This window comes from Gallus gallus, chromosome 13, assembly GCF_016699485.2.
Source record: "Gallus gallus isolate bGalGal1 chromosome 13, bGalGal1.mat.broiler.GRCg7b, whole genome shotgun sequence".
Classification (NCBI taxonomy): domain Eukaryota; kingdom Metazoa; phylum Chordata; class Aves; order Galliformes; family Phasianidae; genus Gallus; species Gallus gallus.
This window is the reverse complement of record NC_052544.1, coordinates 13266486-13278785: the sequence shown is the minus strand read 5'-3', so window position 1 is coordinate 13278785 and position 12300 is coordinate 13266486. Positions and strand designations below refer to the sequence as shown.

Here is a 12300-nt window from a genome sequence, read left to right as displayed (position 1 = left end):
TACTGACTGGGTGGCTCCCAAAAAGACCCTGAAGTTTAACAGGACTTCATTTAGTTCCTTCTGAGAAGGCCTGACAAAAGGCCAGCAAGGCATCGCTGAGCCAAATGGGCTGCGCTATGACAAGATGCTCCACGTGTGTTTCCTTCACTGTGTTCTGCTCCCTCAGGGCACTGCAACATTACAGCAAAGCTGTAAGGTCACCTTCTGCTAATTAAAAATAGTCAAAAGTGCAGCTCCACCATGGTTCTCAATGCAATCTCAAAGCCTCTCTAAGCGAACATTTTGACAAAGTGTTCCAGCACTTTCTAATCCATGTTGCCCTCCTTGAGTGCTAACAACTCCATAAGACAGCTGCGAGAGATTAGAACTGCCTCGCAGGAGGTCTGGGGTCAGTCTGTGGGCAGTATTCTTTCCAAGGATGCTTTAAAGCATCTCACAATTGGTCACCAATAGCCCATAACTCACTAAGCATCCTCAATATATGAGATTCTGCCTCTTTTAATTAAGAATGTGATGTCCTAACAGAAAATCAAAACTTTGGGATTTAGAAGACTCCTTGCAAATGTCGGTGTTATATGAAGTCAAAGCAATGGAATTCATGGCGCAGAAGAGATAAAAAGAGGATTAAATTTGACGTGATAGGTCTCTAATATTAGTGACAAATGATCTGAATATAAACAAATTTAAAACAAGAGCAAATAACCAACAGTTTCCCACAGTGGGATAGCTAGGACATACCATAGAACTCACAAGCAGTGATTTGATATTTCAAAATTACATCCTTGGGTTAAAGATGACGCAGAGTCCATTCTGCAAATGCACTATAAAAGGGTTACCTCAGCACAGACGTTTCTTAACTCCACAGGTTAAAGCAAACACCTCTTTCCAAAGGAACACAACATTGCCAGAAGCAGCTAAACCCTTCAAAGACCCAATTAGATTTATCATGGATGAATTTCACGTTATTAACACTACATTTATTCAACAGCCAGTGGTGATGTGATTTCTACGGGCTTACCCAACAACATAAAAACGTCACCAAAACTACAGCAGCATGGTAATTCAGAGCCAGGAAGCCATTAGGCCTTCAGTGAGCCCAAACATCTGTGTAAGAACCCCCAGCACTTGCAGCTGAGCCTTTAACCCATCTGCCCTTCCAAGGACTCTGAGAGCCCTCAGGATCACTGCTCTCTTCTCCCAGTGCACTTTTGCTATTTCCAAGTATATGAGCAAACCCCAAGTACATTCCTTTACCAAATCTCATTTTAATAGCGCGTATGCAGTCTGATTCTGTGCATCCTTCTGCTTCTCAGGAAGGAGTGTATCTCTTTACAAACCATGATAGCCTGTAATTCAGGCTGTCGGAGGAGGGCATGTCACCAAGAGAGTGTGAAAACATCTAATTACATAAGGCCAGGTCTTCAGCTAATGCAAAGTGACAGACCTCCCAGAAGCCCATGGAGAAACGATGCCATGTATTAGCGAAGGTCTGGCTCGATATAATTGAATAGACCCAATGTCTGATTTCCACACCTACTGACAGATTGTTGGACTCAAGACCATCAGGATCTCAAAGAGGGCACCTGGGAGCTGGAAGAAGATTGCATCAAAGAAAGCGAACTCCTGTTTGGCTGGATGCAAGTTTACGATCAGCTATTCCCAAGCTAGCAGATCAGCCTGTTGAACAGATTTGCAGTTGGAGTTTTTCTCATGTTGTTTTCTCACATAATTTGGGTATTTTGGATTGAAGGGCTGGGTTTGGTATTTGGGGAGTCTTCTATGAGAGCTGCTAGTGTTAGTGAGGTCAGAGCTAACCTCAGGCAGGGACAGGAAGCTCTGTGCTTCCCTTCAGCCCTACCCATGGTACGTCCTCTCCACGTGGCTTCCCCCAGGATAGCTCCAGCTGTGTGGGAGCAAAGAGGGGCAGATGCAGAAAGCAGGAAAATCTTTCTTGTTCCCAGCTCCATCCTCTTAGAAGAAAAAGGCAGAAGAGCTGTCAGAATAAGCCTTCAAATTCAAGGCAGCTGGAACTGTCTCATCCTCCTGGCATGGGAAGAGGAGGGTTTCACCTGGTCCCTTTGCCTCACTTAATGCATCACCTCTCCTGTGGCAGGGATGTGGTGTGAGGCAGAAGAGGAAGAAACTTTAGCAGAGTTATTTCAGTTTTAGGAGCATACAGTTCTGCCCTATTCCATCCAGCATGTGGGATATAAACAGCAATGGAAGAGCTGCATTTGAGCACCTTGCCATCAGCTCCCTTGCCACCACCACACCAGGGGACAGAGAACAAAGTGAAAGACAAGGCTATGGTCTGATTTTGCCCCAAAATGAATGTCCCCTTGCTAATCAATCTGCCCAGGCAGATCCAAACGAAGCCAGTGAAACCAAAGTGACTTCAGCAGCTTTAGAACAAGCCCAGATATCAGCCGCTTGCAATGGAACCTTCCAGTCCTTTATGCAAAATGATGATGGACCATGACATAAAAATTGACATGGATCTATTTTTACTGTGCAATTTTCTGCATAGAAAAATGCAAGATTATACTGTATTTTCATAGGTCTGGCACTTCTACTGTGACTTACAGGATGTTTGTAATTATTGTTGGCCTTAACTGACTGCAGTGAACTACCTATTAATTTTAGTGTAGTTTATTTATAAATCCTACAAAGGAGTGTCAGTGAATGCAAAACATCATACAAGTTCTCTTTTCTTTCTTTGCTTGTCCATTAATTACTCAGTCCGAGTTTCATATCTCTCTCTCAGAATGGTAAATCATTCTTTGATTAATCCCATTTTTACACTTACTGCTTATGGCAGCCTTAATGTGCCTTAACTTTTGCAAACATTTAGTGCTGACAGCCACTGCTAGTCCTTATTTAGTTATTCAGCACTTCGGTTTACTGATGAATGCTGGATCTGCCATTTTCACAGTGAAACCTAACACTATTAGGAAACTCTGAGTTCAAGCTTTATTATAAACCTGAAAACAATCCAAATGCATCCCTACAATTTCTTCATCCTTAATCGCTTTATTCGGTTTGAACTGAAGGGGCATAAAATGTGTGCTTCTGGGTGTTTGGGGATGTTTTGACTTTACAGCAGGACTGTGACTTAGGTTAGATCACCATGCACTACAGAGAGATATTTTGAAAAGCTTCAAGGCCATATTTTTATCTACCTCTTACTTACTTTGTGTAAGAAAATATTTCGGCATTTTCAGCCTCGCAAGCAGCACAGGCTGCCAGCTTCCAGTATAACTCGTGTCACGTGAGGGAGAGTTGGCACATGAAAGACTCTTGGCCCAGCTCAGCTGTCTTCATCATCAGGTAGTGATTTATTTCTCAGAGACTGTTTTTTAAATACATTCTGGTTTGCAGAATGCTTTCCAAACAGCATCTTTCACATTCCTTCCACAGCTCCTCTGCTCGGGGAAAGAAAAGCCCAGCAGTTTTAACACTCTGAAGAATCAAGAACTTTATTCTTCTGCATATGAGTTGGTTGATCGTGATTTACCCAAAAATCATGCTTTAAACAAATAAAACCACTATTAAAACAGTAACCACAGCCTGTGCTGCCACCTATCCTTAATCTCGGCTTTTTCTTCAGACTTTTTCTCCTTCAGAGCTCCAGGCTCTGCCCCGCTTCAGGTTTCCCCTGCAGCTGATGAAGGCTGCAGACACCGCTCCTCGCAGCAGAGGTGCACACACGTGGCCCTGGCGGGGCACACAGCGTGCCTTTGCTTGGGGCAGGACTGGCTGTTAGCTCTGTTTTATGCACATGGGTGAAAGAGTAGCAAGATTAGCAAGGCTTTGGGCTCAAGTCAATGCTTTCCTCTCTTCTATTCTAAATTTTGTCATTTTTCTGTATTTTTACTAAAACATCAATGGGTTATTGTTATGTTTAGCTCTTGAAATACTTGGACTCACGAGAAAACAGGCCTCTCCTTTCCTGTTGAATTCGACATAATACTTTGACTTTCTCCATTCCATACTGAGGACAGTATTCACTGCATGATGCCAGAAAGCCCATATTCACCTACACCACGTGAAGCAGAAACTCCTCCTATGAGTTTCATGTGTCAATTGGGCACTGACCCTGGAGCCTCTGTCCTTCTGGGCATGCCTTGTCTACCAGGATACCAATACTGAGTCTTTCTCGTAACAGCATTAGTAGGTTTCATTCTTAATTTCAGTAGGAATGGATTGTAATCTCCCCCCTGAGGTCTACCATATTATAGGTTAAATGCTGGAAAAAACTGATCTGACCGTGCAATGAAAATCAAACACAGAGCTGAAACTACAGGAAAAGTTAAAGGGAATGACAGGAGGAATGGGGTTAAAGTGGCTTTATTCATAGCTCACCACAGCAGTGGAACAAATGATAATGCTGTACTTTCAATGTGTAAGATTCAGAAAGTACCACTGACCCTGAGCAGATTCAGCCTTTGAGTTGTCCACGGAGAGATGTACACATGAAGAATTATTATTTATTTATTTTGAAGAAAGAGGTGACAAACACAGCAAAAAATCAAAAGGAAAAAAAAACCTGTAAAATTTTACATAAACTAAGACAGTAAGATAGAATATAGATGCGAAGCAAATGCTGATCAACAGTGACATACCTGGGGCACTAAGAATACACCCGGGCTGATTTTCAGTGGCCTGCTGGGTTCTGAGACTTCAAGAAATACGATTGATTTTCCTGTTTTTTCCTTGAGAAAAACTCTTCCTTAAAGCACTTGTTTTAAACAGAAAACAGACCCTCAGATGAAAAAGTTTAAAAATAAAGGTGAAATTCACATCTGTGACTCCAAGAACTCCAGGTCTGAGGAAAGTACCCCACATTCTGAGATCTGGGAATAACTCAGACGATCTATAGTGGAGACAGGGACTCAGAACGAGGAAGCAACACCCTCTTCAGCACTTGAGGAGAATGCTCTTCTTTTCAATGTTACCATTTAGTGGAACACTGCTGAAAATAGCATGTGAAATGTAGGCCTTTCACTTCACAGACTATTAAAACTGGAACCTGCTGTGTCAAAAGTCTGCAAATAAAGATGAATTTAAAGCACACACACAGATAAAGGGGCTAAAGAAACAGATGTGATGTGTTAAAGAACTTATTGAAACTTTGGAAGAAGGAAAGCAATAAAAGGAGACAGCGATCTGAAAAAGAGGGCGTGCACAGCAGAGCTCTTCCCAGGGGAAAAAAAACAGAATGCAATTTTGTGCACCTTCCTACAGGAGACCGAAGAACTGCTCCCTGATTCTCTGTTTTAATCAGACCCGGTATGAGAAATGTCCTGGCTGAATGTGCAATTAAGTAATGGCATGACCTGCTTACAAAGCAACAGCCACTGTGAATAAGCACTCAGAAATGGGTCAAATAGAACACCCGTGTGACCCGTGCAGGAGAGGTCCTGCTCCATGCAACCGCTGGACTTCTGCGTGACCCAAACATGCACTTTCCAACTTTCTATAGCAAAAGGTATATATCTGTATCTATATATATATAATTCACTCCAAATGTGGGAACATCTTGCTATTGGAAGAAATCCATACTACTAGATTCACTGGAACACCTTTCCATGCCATGAGGAAGCAGGGGCAGTACTCGGTGAGCTAACAGCCTTTTTGAAGGACACACTTCTGAAAGCTGAGCAGGGACAGACTTCTCAAAACAGACATTCTGTTTATGCCAGAAAGTAATTATGTCCTTGTCAAAATTAGTTACTGTATTTGGGTCTTCCGAGATGGAAAGTAGAAGGATGGAAAGTATCAGGCACATGTTGGGGGCACACAGTTTAATGCTCAGATTGGAAAACTAGTTCTTGTGTTGTCAAAGAGAACAGCTCAGCTGAGATACTTCCACAGAGAGGACAATCCAAGGTCAAATCAGACATAAAGAAATACCTGTGTATTATCCACAGGCCCACAGCATACCACAGAAATACAGGTGAGGCTGCCCAAGGATTTTCTGTCCAGATGGTGTCCGCCTCTGTGATGTCAGAAATTACTCTGCTCTCAGATAAATGTAGGTGAGGCATTCCATGCGCAGAAGATGCAAAGAAAAAAAAATAGTACTTGCTGGTGAGAGATTCTCTTCTGAAGAGAGCAAAATGAGGATAATTTACTCCAGTTAGAGGCTGAATCATAGTGTTTACATTCTCTGTGTTTCAGGCTATAACTCTTACGAGGAAAAGTCTCTGCAATTTACAAAGCAGAAAGGGCTGACTAATTAGGCTGGTGCTAGCTGGGGACATGAACCCAGAGGATGGATTATGAACTAAAGTTTTTGTCTTGTGAAAATATCTGGACATTCTTGAGTATTAAGGACTAAAATAGCTCCACTGCTTTCCATCAGGTGATGCAGGTCTTTCATACGGTGTGTATGAACGGCAATGCGCAGACTCTCATTCTGCTCCAAACCGACATACATGCTTGGCTTAAGCAAGTGGAAAAGCCAAATGAATTTGGAAGACCATATGTGTGAATAGAGATCTCACTCAAATCATCTTTAGAGGCAGGAATTATTTGCATTTCTTCTGCCACTGTATCAGAGTCCCACTTGTTGCAAAAGCAAAATGCGCACAGGTGTTTGCCACTGCACACAAAACAATGGCAACTTTGGTTTGATTTTCTTTTCTTAATTTTAAGGGAAAGCTCCCAAATGAAGAGATCATCTATGCCAATCCACTAAAAATGTATGCAACACAATCACAATACGAATGCTAAGAACTTACAGTACAAAAAGAATTAGTGGAATTATTTGCAGCAGGCATCTGTTTTAGGCATCACGTACCGGACCTGAGCAGACTTTGAAGACAATACTGTGCTACCTTGAGTTCTGCTTTTTTGCTCCATCACAAGCCAGTGAAATCCAAAAACCAGATAAAGCAGAAGCAAAACTAAATTGTAAAGCCATATGAAAGCAGGAGATGGATGTCTAAATGGAAAAATCACAGTTATATAAGCATGTTTGTCTTTCCTGTTGTATTCATTGTGAGCAGATCCTTCACCCTTTTGCCCAGATGAGTTATGGGATCTAGATAAGATGAGTTCGACCCAATATCAGCCCTGTGGGCAGTTTCAGGAAGGCATCTCTATCTGGAAGGTGTTTAAGAATACAACCTTAAAGCTCACTGACTTCAAAGAGCCCAAGCACATGCTCGAAGTTAAGCAGGATTATACTGAACAAGGGCAGATTTCACAGTGTGTTCAAATGTCTTCAGGAGTGCAGGGAACACAGTAAGAAGGACGGGGGGAATATTATCCCAGGACGGAAAAGGGGCATTTCACATCGGTTATCTGAATTGCTCTTGGGAAAGCTGTTTGAATGAATCTGGGATTTGGGCTCCTACATTTATAACCTACATTACATGTCTAAAATTAGATCATGTGAATAGTCCCTTTCAAATAAAGAGGAGAGAAAACAAATATATTCCAACCAGTTGATTTTAAAACAGGAAATAAAACACTAATAACGCAGATAATGTCTTGGGACAATTGACAGACATGCACTTAAGTTAACAACAGCCAAAAAGCCAGCCAGTTCCTGGAGATTCATGACTGTTCAGCGAAGGGAATGCATCGCCAGGAACCCACCCAGGTCAGCTCAGTACTACAGCTACAATTAGTTTTGGGCAACAATCTTAAAAAGTACGGCTGGCTTCCCAAGCGTTTCTAGAAGAAATAGCATCTGGGCAAGCAGCCAGCTAACAGGCTTCTCTCAAACAGTTATTACAGCATCCAGGAGAGACTGAAATGCTGTAAGGCAAACCCTGCCTATTTCATCCCATAAGAAGAAATACTTATGTCAGTTACAATAGTAAGTCAGCTATGGCTTGGTACCCCAAAACAGAACACGTGAAATGTAATGCTTGTAGTTCCATAAGAAAACTCACAACCATAAATGTCCTCAAAAGCCTACTTTCTATACGTCCATTTCTAATAACTTCCCATTTTAATGGCAATGTAAATTGAGTCTTTAAACAGCTGATATTTTAATTTTTGCATTTTACACTAATTACAAGAATTATTAGAATTACACTAATGAAGCAAAGCTAACACATCACATTCCTGTATTGGAGCTGATATTCCTCTAATTGCCTCAGAGAGTGCGAGATTGTACTGACTCCCCAACACGAAGCTGTGATCCTCAGGCTTTTAGAAGCCCCTATAAATTCGACAATAAATTTGATTATGAGGCTTAAGGCAATTATATGCTCATTACCCACACCACTATGTTGCTCATACTGTGATCCTCCTGCATTTGCCTGTGCTTAAGCACGTTCTGCCTCACAAACCATGAATGTTATGAGGAAATTGGGAGAGAGTTTATGCCTCTTACGTTTCACAACCAAGTAGTGCACGTCTGCCTCCAGCATTACATGGGTATTTATTAAAATAAGAAACTTAGATGCATAAAGAGTTTGTCCACAGCAGTAGGCTCACCTGCTGGGGTTAAGGGAAGGACTTAACTTACAACCAAATTCTGTGACCCTTTATTATTTTATGGCATTTTTATGGTCCCAAGGTCAGCCTGCTCCCTCATCTCCAAACGTGTCCCCAGTAAGGACCTGGCCAAGGCCCAACACCACCTCACAGCGCACTGTGCTGCAATGTCTGACAGGCCACAGACAGCCAACCGTGTTGGTTTTGCCCACTTAGATGAAGAGTAGTTTGAGTTCTATCACACCGCTCGAGGTGACACCACGTTGTTCAGAGTATTTATACCTTAAGGCCGTCATAAAAATTTTGTATGATAAAACTCACATCCAAAAAACTATCGATTAGCTTTAACTTTCAGTGATTTGTAAAGATCCATTTGAACTCTGAAAACACACTGAGACTGCACACTTCAGAAGTTCTTTTCATCTGTCTCTGATTTGATTTTTAAGTCAACAGAAATAGTTTTGTCATTGATTTCTGTTACAGAAAATGAAGAGGCCCCAAACTAAATGTGCATCTCCTCAGTCAGAGCAGCAGATAATTCTGCATATGCATTCGCTGTACCTTTTAATTTCTTTAAATGATTGCAGATTAAAAACCTTTGCCATTTATAGTGCAGTTCAAAAATCTGTTCGCAGATCTACTATTTACATATAACTCCATTCCAACAGCCTCTCATTTTGGCAACACCAGCAACACCAGACAGACTCTTCTCAGACAATAATTGGAAAATAAGATACATTTGGCAGTTCAGTGCAAACCAAAGGGGATGTTCTGAGGAAATAACATCAGAAGTTGGCAAGATGGCAGATGCATTCACTTACTTGAACTAAATTCAGTCAACAAATTTTGCAATGTAAAGATCAAACTTTGAAACTTAATTCAAATATTATTTCCACCATAATATCCAATTGCAAAAGCTGGAAGCCCACCAAAAGCACAAGCAGACGTCAAACCACCTTCAATAGCAGGCATTTCAAGGCATTAATGGAAACAAGTTTGCAACAAACAATTCTAGCACTTGTCAGTTGACAACTCAGTTGTCAGAAAGCACCATCCCTGGAAAGGAGCAGGAAATAGAAGCAGTGTGTTAAGAACTTTGGCCACACGATGTATATCACCGGGCAGCTGAAGGAAAACGCACGAGTCTGTTGAATTTCTTCACTGAAGTAAACCAGATGTGAAGCAAAATGGACACACAAAACCAAGTGAGAATAACCCTCTTGATGAGTTCATTCCCATTCAAAATCCCAATAAATCTAAGAACAACATACAGCCCAGAGGTCTTTAAGGATGTCTTGTCAGCAACATATTGTTCAAGAGACTCTTTAATATTCTTTGCAAACACAAGAAATGAAAAAGTAAACAGAGAGAATTAGGTGTACTCAGCTTCAGTGCTTGGGCCAGTGAGTGCTGGGGAATCACTGGTATCATTTCTTGGAGTTTCAATAATTCTAATGATATCTGTCTTAAACTCTCCCCTCAAAAGAAAGAGAGAAAATTAGGGTGGAATGGTTAGAGATGGAACATAGTACCCAAGGGATCAGAGTTCAATGTGTTGTTCCAAGCAGATTTAGTGCACAATCTCAGGGAAATCATTAAAGCCAGATGCTTAAAGATATTGAGGTAATGCTTCCTGAAGGATGGCTTCAACGACGTGGGCAACAACAAATGCACTCCCACACCAGACCACATCTTCTCCTGATTCTTCTAATGGACAACGAAACCAAGAATACTGGAATCAGGCACACAGGTCATGGATGCAAGTTGCGGAACGAGGCTCCACCCCAGTTCCGCAATGCCCCAGGCAAGAAAAATTTGCCCTAGACAAAGTGATGCATGCTAGGTACAGGGAGACCAAAGTACTTCTGCTTCCTATGAGAAGCAGGTCTCCAGGGTCACGTTCTGCTTTCTAAATTGCTCTTCTTGCACAACACTGATGTTCCTCTTGCCCTTGGACAGCTGTGCACAGCAAACAGAACATTATAACCTGCTTCTCCAATCAGGAGTGCATGCAGCTAGGAGAAACCGCAGGAAAGGAAAGAGTCAAGGCAAAAGCATTTGACTCCTTTCCATTCTCAGATAGCCAACATACTATCCCCATGCATGTTATCATCTTGGCACAGCAAGCGAGCGACTTTCTATGATTAAATAAACAGAAACACAACTGACTCATACTCGCTTTTTTTTAATGCAGAGAACTGAATGCATTAAAATACAGTAATCTCAAAATTACAAACTCTAAAGGATATGGCAAGAAAATACTGGCTAGATTAGTGGTTCATTACCAAAAATATAGCCTTTTTCTCAGTTAATGAATTTCTGTGCAGTAATTACCATTCAAGTGATAGTGTAATGGTTTAGGATGTCAGGTACAAGCAGTTATCATCTGACTGCTAAACAAGCACTCCAGAACAGAAATCTGCAGCAAGTTTTAAAACACACAGCCTTGCAGAATGAATCACAGGGAGCTGCTTCACTTGTGGAACTCACACTCTTTTGAGACTTTCCATCAATCACTTGATTAGGCAATAAAACTCACTGAGCAAACGATCTATGAAAAAAGACTGAATAAATTGAACTTTTCCAGGGCAGAAACATATCTTACCTATCAAATTTGTTTACAGGGCAGTCCAGCCTATTATTCAGGATTGAGTCTTCTAAAATTTCCCTTTGCAGACTGGAAGTGAAAAGCGGAAGAGGATTTCCAGAACATGACATTTCATCCTGTTGCCAAGGTGTCAGGTGCCTCAAGTAACTTTACCACAAATCAACAGAAATCGTGGCTTTGGCTGCTCTGTTACCGAGCAGCTACTGCAGAGCATGTGCTCCAACTTCCAGTGCCGCTGTCTGTACAGCAGTGCCTGGTGCAGCGCAGCTATTCCCACACAAGGGAACATTAGTTAATTTGCATTCACAGTTACCATATGAGGTGTGAGTTTATGGCAGTCCACACATTTTATATTTAGAAAATTAATGTAATTATCTTAGATATAATAACAAAAGTAACTCACCAACCCATCGCAATTGCTGATAGCAACTGAAGCATTTGGCAGATCAGTGATATCCCCAACATAGAGGCAATTCCCATAGAGAGGTTCGATGTGAGTCTCATCCGAGTCCTCCTGCCATTCAACTGTTGCTCCAGGGGCAACGAGCCTGGAGTTTGGTCGCAACCTGAAGTGAAACTCTCTTCCAAAAACAGTGACATTGTAAAATATTTGCTCATTTGCTGCTTTGTGTTGCAAGTCGTCTGCAGCTCTCCTGAAGCGTGCTTTTGGTGGTCCGGACACCAGGTGGGATAGGAACCTGCCCTCTGAGTCGGTGCTGGTGGGGATGACAAGGCTGTACTCCTCTATATTCCTCAGAATGGGATCTTTGCGGGGAGAGATACGAGAGGAGAGAGATACTGGACCTAAACACGTTCTGATGCCTCCGGATTTTTATTCCATTATTCATTAGCACAGCAGACACTTACATAAGGCAAACGGACACTGCCCTGTACAAGCACTTGGTTCGCCAGCACGAAGTGTGCAGAGTTCATTCAAACTTGCCTTTGCTCCCCAAAGCAGCGGACAGCTGCCCGAGCCCGCCCGCCCACCCGCGGGACCGCGCGCTCCCGGCCATGCAGCGGAGTCCCGGGACCCATAGCCCAACCCCCGGGGAGCAGAGGGGCTCCCCGGCAGGGCGGCGATGCTCAGAGGGCGCGGAGCCGTTTCGGGAGCGCTCGGAGGGTCAGGGGAAGGACCCGGCGTGCGGACTGCAAGCCTGTAAGGCTGCGTGTCGCTCGAAATCCCCGCGGCGCGGCGGGGATGGGCCGGCTGGGGACGGGGACGCCGCGGGCAGCAA

General features: G+C 42.6%; 1 protein-coding gene across 3 annotated transcripts in view; it reads right to left on the bottom strand.

Moving 5' to 3' along the window:
• ADAMTS2 (ADAM metallopeptidase with thrombospondin type 1 motif 2) overlaps positions 1-12300 on the bottom strand; it is a 236217-nt gene that overhangs the window by 165241 nt on the left and 58676 nt on the right. For 2 of the 3 annotated variants that reach the window (XM_040647187.2, XM_414611.8), the window contains exon 2: positions 11466-11827. The exons of the other annotated variant lie outside the window; for it this stretch is intronic. In XM_040647187.2, coding sequence (XP_040503121.1) covers positions 11466-11827 — 362 coding nt within the window. The remainder of the gene's footprint in view (positions 1-11465; positions 11828-12300) is intronic. 3 annotated transcript variants of the gene reach the window in all.